Source organism: Heptranchias perlo, chromosome 1 (genome assembly GCF_035084215.1).
Source record: "Heptranchias perlo isolate sHepPer1 chromosome 1, sHepPer1.hap1, whole genome shotgun sequence".
Taxonomy (NCBI): Eukaryota; Metazoa; Chordata; class Chondrichthyes; order Hexanchiformes; family Hexanchidae; genus Heptranchias; species Heptranchias perlo.
Window position 1 is genome coordinate 65,425,343 of NC_090325.1, and position 12,269 is coordinate 65,437,611.

The window sequence follows — 12,269 nt, forward strand, 5'->3', positions numbered from 1 at the left end:
TTTATTCGTTCATGGGATGTGGGCGTCGCTGGCGAGGCCAGCATTTATTACCCATCCCTAATTGCCCTTGAGAAGGTAGTGGTGAGCTGCCTTCTTGAACCGCTGCAGTCCGTGTGGTGAAGGTTCTCCCACAGTGTTGTTAGGAAGGGAGTTCCAGGATTTTGACCCAGCGACGATGAAGGAACGGCGATATATTTCCAAGTCGGGATGGTGTGTGACTTGGAGGGGAACGTGCAGGTGGTGTTGTTCCCATGTGCCTCCTGCTCTTGACCTTCTAGGTGGTAGAGGTGATGGGTTTGGGAAGTGCTGTCGAAGAAGCCTTGGCGAGTTGCTGGTGTGCACCCTGTGGATGGTACACACTGCAGCCACTGTGCGCCGGTGGTGGAGGGAGTGAATGTTTAGGGTGGTGGATGGGGTGTCAATCAAGCGGGCTGTTTTGCCTGGATGGTGTCGAGCTTCTTGAGTGTTTTTGGAGCTGTACTCACCCAGGCAAGTGGAGAGCATTCCATCACACTCCTGACTTGTGCCTTGTAGATGGTGGAAAGGCTTTGGGGAGTCAGGAGGTGAGTCACTCGCCGCAGAATACCCAGCCTCTGACCTGCTCTTGTAGCCACAGTATTTATGTGGCTGGTCCAGTTAAGTTTCTGGTCAATGGTGCCCCCTAGGATGTTGATGGTGGGGGATTTGGCGATGGTAATGCCTTTGAATGTCAAGGGGAGGTGGTTAGATTCTCTCTTGTTGGAGCTGGTCATTGCCTGGCACTTGTCTGGGGCGAATGTTACTTGCCACTTATCAGCCTAAGCCTGGATGTTGTCCGGTTTTGCTGCATGCGGGCACGGACTGCTTCATTATCTGAGGGATCTGTGTAAATTCACCCAGGGTGATTGCCAGGCATGCATTTGTCAGGTTACTGACACTATTTTTAGGAGGGAATTCATCAAATATTTGATATGATGGAGCAAGGCAGCAGCATGAGAGGACCATCTCATTTTATCATATTGCTAGTTTCCCAAAAGTTCAGGATGCAGTAGATGGCACGAACATAGTAAACCCTCTGAACTTTTTGAATAGAAAGGGGTTTCACTCATTTATTGTTCAAATTGTGTATTATCAGCTCCAAAGGATTCTCCATGCCAATGTCAAAAGTGCAGGAATTTGATGTGTTCAGGAAAGAGATTCAAGTGACAAAATGGCTTTTGGCGATAAAGTATACCCCCTGCTAACATAGATAATGTGAGTTGCAAGAATAGAAGCTGAGGAATGCTACAACAAGGCACATCCCTCTACTAGAGTTGTTTTAGAGAGAACTATAGAGGTCTTAAAGGGCTGCATTTTCTGCCTGGAAAGATCAAGTGGGGCTGTGCAATATATATTACACATAATGGTAGCTTGCTGTGCCCTGCACAACTTTGCAGTACAAAAAGACTTGGACATGGAAATTCCTGGGAGGTGGCCCCAGCTGCTTTGGAGGTAGAAAAACATAAAATTGAGCCTCAGGAAGATTGTGACTTGGAAGATTTCTCAACGCTGGCAGCAAAGCATTCTCCTTTGTTTTATTGCCTCCCTTTGACACCACTGTTATTATTCCATTTCCGCTACCTTCAGGTCAAGTCCAATTCCTTCAGTGTAATACACAACTTAGAACCTCAAGCACATTAGATCTCTTTGCTCTTGCCACATCTGCTCCTCTTCTGAGCCACAAACATCTGTTTCCCTATCATGGAGCAAGAATCCCCTCTCTCCCCAATCATACCATTGTTCCATCTCACCTTGAATAAAAAGAGAAACCTTAGAGTCAAACCGGCAACCCCCTGTTATTCCCCACCATTATTCTTCATTCCACATTAATTTTCCTTGTTCTACTACCTACTGCTTGGCACCATGATGCCATGTTACTAGCTCTTCCAAGGCAGACTTCAGGGGTGCCTGGACTTTTGCTTGGGGTACTGCTGCTATCCCATCTATGGCACAGCAGAACAAACACATTGACAGGGGTCAACACCTTTGAATAAAGATGAAGAGCACCAGGAATTGCAGCTTTTGGCACGTTTCAATAGATTTAGAAACAACCATTCTTCCCCAGAAGCTGTGAAGATAAAAAATGTCACCTTGAAAGTCCTGATTGCCTCCTGTGGCTTCCATCATAAGAACATAAGAAATAGGAGCAAGAATAGGCCATACGGCCCCTCGAGCTTGCTCCACCATTCAAAAAGATCATGGCTGATCTTCGAACTCAACTCCACTTTCCCGCCCGATCCCCATATCCCTTGACTCCTTTAGAGTCCAAAAATCTATTGATCTCAGCCTTGAATATACTCAATGACTGAGCATCCACAGCCCCCTGGGGTAGAGAATTCCAAATATTTATGACCCTCTGAGTGAAGAAATTCCTCCTCATCTCAGTCCTAAATGTCTGATCCCTTATCCTATGTCCCCTAGTTCTAGACTCTCCAGCCAGGGGGAAACATCCTTTCAGCATCTACCCTGTCAAGCCCTCTTAGAATCTTATATGTTTCAATGAGATCATCTCTCACTCTTCTAAACTCCAGAGAGTATAGGCTCATTCTACTCAATCTCGCCTCATAGGATAATCCTCTCATCCCAGGAATCAATCTAGTGAACCTTCGTTGCACTGTCTCTAAGGCAAGTATATCCTTCCTTAGATAAGGAGACCAAAACTGTACACTGTACTCCAGGTGTGGTCTCACCAAAGCCTTGTAAAATTGCCGCAAGACTTCCTTACTCTTGTACTCTCACCTCCTTGCAATAAAGGCCAACATACCATTTGCCTTCCTAATTGCTTGCTGTACCTGCATGCTAACTTTCTGTGTTTCGTGTATAAAGACGCCCAGGGAGCACCTGAACTTCCCCTGCCCAAGACTGTACCCCTACATGCGTCTGCTGTGTGCCTGCTTCATGGCAATGAGGCCTAAAAGAAAGGTTGGACACTGAACATGTCAGTGTGGTGGAGCACACTTCTGGTGTGAACCACCATAAATACACCTGGTCAGTGCTGGGGGAGGAAGATCGGCTCCGTAAAGTCTTGTCATTTACATGTTTATTATAACCAGTAAAAAGAAAAGTAAATGGTTTCTTTTGATGCTATTTTAGTTTTGTGTAAATTTTTATTTGTTTGTTTTTCAGGGAAGATATGAAAAATGACACCTGTGCTAACTCGAGGAAGAACATGTGTTCCTTTATTTTCCCAGAGATGAACATTGCTGGAAATCTTAAAATTATTGTAATGGCGCAGAATGCTCTCGGCAAAGTTTGGTCTGATCCTTTTGACCTGGATGTTTGGCACACTTGTAATTATCAGAATTTCATACAAACAATCTATAAGACAAATCACAGGCATTGTATGGTAATTTTTACAGCCAGTTGAAAACTTGAAGGTATCACATAATATGGATAAAAAATTAAAAATAGTTTAGAATAAGTTCTTTTTGTATTGCACACTTACATTCCAAATGACAAAACAAAAGGTATGCATATGAAGTTGAACTATTCAATGCCTAATGAATATTTAACAAAGGCCAGCCTAAGTCGTACCTACCCAATGATAGACAATATCAGAGATGAAGAAAGTTTTTAGCTTTGAGTTCACAGACAGTGCCAAAATAGGAGACAGAGCAAACAATGCATAACAAAGTGAACATTTTCAGAAGCATTTCTCTCCTTTTGGTAACTGGTTGATAAGTAGCAGATCTAGTTCCATGTGGATAAGTGGATAAATTGGGAGCAAAGAACCCAAACATGTAAGGGTAATTCTGCAATCCCATGCTCCAAACAGTGACCTGCGCATATGGGGGAGCTCTGTTCTGTGCTCACTGTGACCACAGCTCCATGCCATTACCCATGTACATCGAGTTACATTGAAATGAGCCTCCTCCCTCCCTACTTCATCTAACCCTATCAGGAGACCTTTCTATTCCTTTCTCCCTCATGTGCTTATCTACTTTCCCCTTCAATGTATCTATTCTATTTGCCTCAACAACTCCTTGTGGTAGCACGTTCCACATTCTAACCACTCTTTGGGTAAAGAAGTTTCTCCTGAATTCCCTATTGGATTTATTAGCACCTATTTTATATTTATGGCCTCTAGTTTTGGACGCCCCCACAAGTGGAAACATTTTCTCTACGTCTACCCTATCAAACCCTCTCATTATCTTAAAGACCTCTATCAGGTCACCCCTCAGCCTTCTCTTTTCTAGAGAGAACAGCCCCAGCCTGATCAGCCTTTCCTGATAAATATATCCTTTTAGTTCTGGTATCATCCTTGTGAATCTTTTTTGCACCCTGTCCAATACATCTATATCCTTTCTATAATATGGAGACCAGAACTGTGCACAGTACTCAAGTGTGGTCTAAACAAAGTTCGATACAAGTTTAACATAACTTTTCTGCTTTTCAATTCTATCCCTCTAGAAATGAACCCCAGTGCTTGATTTGCCTTTTTAATGTAAAGAATCTTACAACACCAGGTTATAGTCCCAACAAATTTATTTGAAAATCACAAATCACACCACAAACTGCCGGCTCACAGTGGAGGAAAGCTTGTGATTTTCAAATAAATTTGTTGGACTATAACCTGGTGTTGTAAGATTCTTTACATTTGCCAACCCCAGTCCATCACCGGCATCTCCACATCATGCCTTTTTAATGGCCTTAATAACCTGCGTCACTACTTTTAGTGATTTGTGTATCTGTACCCCTAGATCCCTTTGCTCCTCTAGCCCGTTTAGACTCTTATTATCCAAGCAGTATGATGCCTCCTTATTCTTCCTACCAAAATGCACCACCTCACACTTATCTATATTGAAATTCATTTGCCATTTACATGCCCATTCTGCAAGTTTATTGATGTCCTCTTGCATTTTGATGCATTCTTCCTTTGTATTAACTATACCTCCCAATTTGGCGTCGTCTGCAAATTCTGAAATTGTACTCCCGATTCCTGAGTCTAAATCATTTAATTTAAAAGGTGATCAACAGTGGTCCCAGCACCCGTCCTTGTGGAAAACCACTTCCCACCTTTTGCCAGTCTGAATAATTACCTTTAACCCCATCTATTTGTCTTTTGTTTTGTAGTCAGCTTGCTATCCATTCTGCTACTTGCCCCCTGATGCCACATGCTCTGACCTTAGTCATGAGTCTACTATGCGGTACCTTATCGAAGGCCTTTTGAAAATCCAAATATATTACATCTACTACATTACCCTTGTCTACTCTCTCTGTTACTTTTTCAAAGAATTCAATAAGGTTGGTCAAGCATGACTTTCCCTTCTGAAATCCCTGCTGACTATATTAGATTTTTGTTTTCTAGATGTTTTTCTATTACCTCTTTGAATATAGCAGTCATATTAGCTGTCTACCAGTCCTTTCGCACTATTTCCGATTCTAATGAATTTTCATATATATGTAATAGTGCCTCTGCTATCTCCTCCCTAACTTCTTTTAATATGCGTGGATGCAATCCATCCGGACCAGTGGTTTTATGCACTCTAAGTTTGATTAGTTTATCAATTATCTCCCCTCTTTCTATTTTAAATGCTTTCATGTCTTTGTTGCTCTCTTCTTCTAATGTTATGCCCACCATGTTAGTCTCCCTGATAATTAGTGAGGCAAAGTAACTATTCAATATTTCTGCCATTTCGCTCTCATTATCTGTGAGTTTATCGTGTGCATCCTTTAGTGGCCCTAGCCTTATCCTGATTTTTCTTTTGTTATTTATGTGTCTGTAGAATACTTTACTATTTCTTTTTTATATTCCTTAATAATTTAATTTCGTAGTTCCTCTTTGCTTTCCTAATTTTTTTTTGACTTCCTTCCTAACCTCTTCGTAATCCCTTTTGTCATCCTCCTTTATTGTCTACGTACTTAGAGTATGTCTTTTTCTTTAGTTTCAATTTTACCCTTATCTCTTTATTCATCGATGTTGATTCATTATTGGCTAATTTATTCTTGCTTTTTGGAGGAATATACTTCTCCTAAACTCTTATTGATCACCGTTTTAAATATTTCCAACTGCTGTTCTATCTCTTTGTCTGTCAATTTTTTTCCAGTTTACCGTCACTAGTTCCACTCTCATCCCCTCAAAATTAGCTTTTTTTCCAATCTATTATTTTGGTCTTTGTCCTACTTATGTCTTTCTCAATCATTATTTTAAACCTTATTATATTATGATCGCTACTGCCTAGATGTTCCCCATCCCTTGCTTCTCTTATCTGTTCTGGTTCATTTCCCATTAATGGATCCAGCCGTGATTCCTCTCTTGTTGGGCTTCTCACATTCTGGGTAAGAAAGGAATCCTGTACACAATGTAAAAACTCCATTCCCTTTTTCCTTTTCCCTACCTCTTCTTGTCAGTTTATTTGGCAGTAGTTGAAATCTCCCACGATTATTATTTGATTTTTTTACACATGTCATAGATTTGTCTACAGATTTCATCCTCCACTTCCCTTCCACTATTAGGTGGTCTGTAGAATATACCTATTAATGTGATCGATCCCTTCTTATCATTTGATTCAATCCACATGAATTCTGTTTCTATCTTAATGTTACTTATGTCCCTTTTTTCTATTGCCATTATGTTGTCTCTAATTAGTACAGCTGCGCCATTCCCCCTTCTTCCTTCCCTATCCTTTCTAAATACATTATATCCTGCAATATTTAACTGCCAGTCCTGTTCCTTATGTAGCCGTGTTTCAGTTATCCCTACAACATCTGGCTCCTCGCTATGAATTATTTCCTCCAGTTCCCCCATTTTGTTTCAGATGCTGTGCACGTTGTTGTACAGGCAATTTAGTTTGTTTTTAGCAATTGTTTAACAGTCATTTTGTACTTATGTTTCATAACTGTATTTGTTCCCTGACCGTTTATGTTACCCTTATTCCTTATCTTGGTCTGACCTTTACTCTCATTTCCTATTTCTTTTTTCTTCCGACTTATGTTATCTTCACCAGATCCCTCCACCCCCCCCCCCCCCCACTACCCCCCCCCAACCACACACCTTGCTAGTTTAAAGTCCTATTCATAGCCCTATTTATCCTTTCCACTAGGGCACAGGTCCCACTCAGGTTGATCCAGTCCCAACAGTACAATTCCTTCCTGTCCCAGTACTGGTGCCAGTGTCCTATGAAATGGAACCCCTCCTTCCCTCACCACTCTTTCAGCCACACCTTCACCTTTCTGATCTGTCTATCCCTATGCCATTAGCACGTGGCTCGGGTAGTAATCCTGAGATTACCATCCATGAGGTCCTGCTTTTTAATTTAGTTCCTAACTTCTAATATTCTCTTAGCAGGACCTCCCCCTCCTTCTTCCCTATGTCATTGGTCCCAACATGGACCACGACAATGGGATCTTGCCCCTCCCTTTCCAAGTTCCTCTCCAGTTGCTCCGAGATATCCTTTACCCTTGCATCAGGTAGGCAACACATCCTTCTGGACTCTCTGTTGTGACTGCAGAGGACGCTATCTATCCCCCTAGTGATCGAATCCCCTTTGACTTTTTTTTTTATTCGTTCATGGGATGTGGGCGTCGCTGGCAATGCCAGCATTTATTGCCCATCCCTAATTGCCCTTTCTATTCCACTTCTCCCCACCTTGGACTGCCTCCTGCTCCATGGTGCCATGGTTAGCATTCTGGCTGTCCATCCCGCAGCCTACATCCTTATCCTCACAAGTATGTACATTTTACCTGTTGGATAGGACCAGTGTCTGCGGGACCTCCTTCTCTACATCCCCTTGGTTCCCCTTACTCTGCTGACTTATGTGTCGCAGTGTCTCTAATTCACACTCCAGCTCAAAGACTCTGAGCCGGAGTGTCTCAAGCCAGAAACATTTACTGAAGATGTGGCAATCCAGGACAGTTTCACTGTCCACAAACTCCCACATATTACAGTCCCAACATTTGGCTTGCATGGTCATGTCTAGCTTTTATTTATTTATTAGTTAGTATTAATTTAATCCTAGACCTAATAGAAACTTAAGGTCGAGATTATATTTAGTAGATGGAGTTTAGCTTGATTTTTAAATAATTAATAATTAATTATTTTGAATATTTATTTATTTAACTATTTATTTATATTATATAGTTGAAAATAAAGTGTGTAATAGTAAATTGAAGATTTAGTTTAATTTCCTCGGATTCCGCCGCTCCCCCCTCTTTGCTGACTATGATGTCACCTTTTGAGATTTCCCCCTGAATTTGTTTTTAACTGCTGGGCTGAGCCGCCGCTCGGTTCCCTTTTAACAGCTCCAATTTCCGACTGTTTTTAACTGCTGGGCTGAGCCGCCGCTCGGTTCCCTTTTAACAGCTCCAATTTCCAGCTGTTTTTAACTGCTGGGCTGAGCCGCCGCTCGGTTCCCTTTTAACAGCTCCAATTTCCAGCTGTTTTTAACTGCTGGGCTGAGCCGCCGCTCAGTTCCCTTTTAACAGCTCCAATTTCCGGCTGTTTTTAACTGCTGGGCTGTCGTGTGTTAAATGGAATGGCCATGCAACTTGCTGATAAAGAAAGAGTTATAGGGATAAATCCATAAGATGATCAACTCAGTGCTTCACCTCAGCAAAGAATAAAAGGTAAATAAAGTATTGAGTTGCATTTAGCAGGGATATAATATAACTCAGAAGAGATTATACTGTTGCTGCACATGGTGCTGGTCAGACCCTACTGTGAGCTATCAGATTATTAGCAAAGTTTAAGGAAATTGGGCTTGATCTCTTTCAAAAAGAGACTTTGAGATAACTGTTAAAATTAGGAAGGGGATCAGTGAAGTTAATTCAGGCAAATTGTTCACTGTGGCAAAGGGTTCAAATACATGGGGGCACAACTTAAAAATGGAGAAGTTAGGAGCCAGAAGATAAGTAAGGCCCAGCACCCAGATATCTCACAGTGTTGGTCCATAACCAGTCAGTCGTGGCAACTCAAGTACCACCCTGGGTATCTTGCCATAAATTCTCTTTTTTCCTTTGGTGAAACTGTCTAACTTCCTCAAGCAGAGATCAGAAACTCACTCTGATGTGTACCCATTCTCTCAATGTACATACTTTTTTAATCAAAGCTTTAAATATGCAGAAGAGACTACAAGGTAAATTTCATACAGTGGTTCAGCAGAAAAAGCTAGCACTGAAGATTTGAGTATTTGCACTATAGGGTACATGCACATCCTGCTGTTCAAAATAAGTGGCAATGAAAATTAAATGTAGTTCTCTTAAATTTTAAACTGTTAATTGTAAAATGTAGTTTGAACAACTGAGTATTGTTGTGAGTGTGTACAACAATTCGTTTGATGCACCTAACTGGCATATCTATGAAAATAGTGATATAGGCTTAAATGTTAAGTAAATCAAACTCTTAAACCCAAGACCTTCACCATCAAGAAGGACATGGGCAGAAGGTGCATGGGAACACCATCGACTCCAAGTTCCCCTCCAAGTCATACACCATCCTGACTTGGACATATATCGCCGTTCCTTCATCATCACTGGGTCAAAACCTTGGAACTCCCTACCTAGCAGCACTGTGGGAGTATCTTCACCATATGGATTGTAGTGTTTAAAGAAGTACCATCAACTTCTCATGGGTGACTAGGGATGGGCAATAAATGCCGGCCTTGCCAGCGACGCCAACATCCTGAGAATTAATTTTAAAAATATATTTATATAGTGATGTTGTAGCAGTGATCACCCTATTAGAGTTAGTTGACTTTGTTGTCCCCTTATTGAATTGTGCTGAATTAACCATTGTATCCTAAGATTAAGCCATTTAATTTTGGCTAATTTGGCCCAGGGTGAACGTGAAGTAATCTTATTATCATTACATTTTTGAAGTTGTAATAAGTGCAGGTTTAGTTGACTGATGACTGGTATATTCTTCAATGCAGGGAAAACTGCTCCTCCTCAGAATGTAACTGTTCATTCTATCCTGGGTCAAGAGAGGTCTTTGCTTGTAACCTGGCACAAACCAACAGAGCTGCCACCAAAATTTACATTATTCTATAACCTTCAATACCAAATGGTTGGTATAGGCAAATGGATTCAGGTACACAACCACTTTAACCAATTGTAAGCCACTTTTTTTTGAAATAACAAGCAACTTTCATGCTTCTGTGCTGTAAATTCTATGTAATATTAATATTTAATTGATAGTTTAAAGGATTAGAACTTTGCATCTTATTAGTGACAACAGTATTTGCCTTCACATTAAGGCTCTCTCCTACACCCAAGGATTAAAAAGCATTAGGCAATTATTAGATCTCATCTAATTTACCTTCCTAAAATGCATGATTCATTGTTAATAATCTAACCTAGAATGTTAAGAAGCAGTGATAGAAATGGGTTGCTGTAAGTTCACATTTGAAACATCTTTCTGCTCATTGAGAGCGTCTGGAGAGAAGCTTGTTAAGAGCAGCAGTGAATTATAATTTACGTTAGAACATTGAACTGGAGCGCAAGTTCCTAATTTGATCATTTATGACATCACAGCCATAAGCTAAATCACGTCTGAAGGTAAAAAGTAACAGAATGTAAAGTGAAACATCTGTCTGTTAGAGGCACCACTAATGCTCCGTTGCTTTGATTGTAAACTACTATTATAGCAAACAGAGCAAGTTATTCTACCATATTAGATTGTGCACTGATGATACAACAATGAACGAGAAGATACTCTTGTCTCAGGGGTTTAGCACAGTAGTGGTTGTTCCACACTAGGCAAACCCAAGTGCACAAGCAACCAATAATATGCGAAAGCCCTCAATGGGCAGCATTATCTTTATTACTGCTGTTGGATTCCTCTAGGTCTCCCATTTGTAACTGCAAATCAATTACAGACTTTAAAAAAAAAATCTCCATCCAATTGTCTCCCTTCCTCTCCTGAAGGCATTGGCTTAGAATGTTATAGTGCAGAAAACAGGCCATTTGGCCCATCAAGTCTGTGCTGGTGTTTTCTCCGCATGAACCACCAAGTCTAATCCCATTCTCTTCGCGAGTAGATGAGTCCCGCTGTGGGCCTACTGAAGGCCCCAAAAATGCGTGCACCCAAGGTGATTGACCCTAGAGCGATCAATTACCTTCTTAATGCTGTTTCACTGTTCCTTGCAAGGAACAAGGACTTTCTAAAACTTACTTCTTCAGCCCGATAAAGGCCTTGAGTTCCATCCCTTCGAGTGGCAGAGTGCTGCTCCAAATCACCGACGGCATATTTTAAGAAAGAAAGAACATAGATTTATATAGTGCCTTAGTACATCTTCAAGGTGTTTCAAACTGCTTCACAACTAATGAATTACTTTTCAAGTGTAGTCACTGTTGCTATTTAGGCACGAACAGCAAATGAGATAAATGACCAATTAATCTGAGTTTTTGGTGGTGGTTGAGCAAGGAATCCTGGCTAAGGCATTGGGAGGACTTTGCTATTCTTCAAATAATATGTCCACTGAACAGGCTCATCAGAAAGATGGCACCTCTGACAATGTGTGAGCCTAGTTTGTAGGCTCATGCATTCAATAGGGGATTGTTGTGTTATATCTTGACAGTTACCTTAATAATAATGTGCAATATATCCTCCGGAGGCTCAGGCAAGGCGGTTAGCACTTCAGAATTATTTAATACAAATATCCAATAACCAGACACACTGAACACTAGGTCCACATATATTTTCAGAGAAGTTATTCTTATTGATATGACATTTCGCTTGCTTTGACACAGTTGGTTGAATAATGTATAGTAAATGATATGCAGCAATTACATTTTCTTAGGTAACAGAAGAAGAAATTATCAATACTTCATTTGTGCTTACGAATCTCAAACCCTTCACCAACTATACAGTTGCTGTGCGATGCATTGGTGAACAGCAGATCTATTGGAGTGACTGGAGTTCAAAGGAAACTGGATTAACTTCTGAAGCCAGTATGTATTAAGATTTTGACAAATATACATCGTAATAGGGACTTCAGGATTTGAAACTAAAATTTTCAAACAAAGCATGGGAACAGGATTGTTGTTTGTTGTCAATGAGCCCAACAACCAAACACCGGCCAATCAAGCTTTCCACTGCTATAAACATATTTTCCCATCTGACTTTGCTATTCTCTGACACTTACCCTCCTTTTGTGTACATCGTCTTGAATTGTTACAAAAATATTTCTTTTTCTTTGTTCTAAACCATTCCACAATTCTCTTTCTTCTACAACCCACCCACTTTAGCAGTGTGCATATTAAACTTAAGGCTTCAATTTTACATTTGAGATGGCATCAATGTATGATTGATT

The 12,269-nt window shown here is 40.8% G+C and overlaps 1 protein-coding gene across 3 annotated transcripts in view; it reads left to right on the forward strand.

Annotated features, from left to right (window-relative positions):
* The window catches only part of LOC137322877 (interleukin-6 receptor subunit beta-like), a 108,276-nt gene that overhangs the window by 61,861 nt on the left and 34,146 nt on the right, over positions 1 to 12,269 (forward strand). For all 3 annotated transcript variants that reach the window (XM_067986060.1, XM_067986070.1, XM_067986079.1), the window contains 3 exons: positions 3,145 to 3,308; positions 9,888 to 10,045; positions 11,757 to 11,907. In XM_067986060.1, the coding sequence (XP_067842161.1) occupies positions 3,145 to 3,308; positions 9,888 to 10,045; positions 11,757 to 11,907 (473 nt within the window). The remainder of the gene's footprint in view (positions 1 to 3,144; positions 3,309 to 9,887; positions 10,046 to 11,756; positions 11,908 to 12,269) is intronic.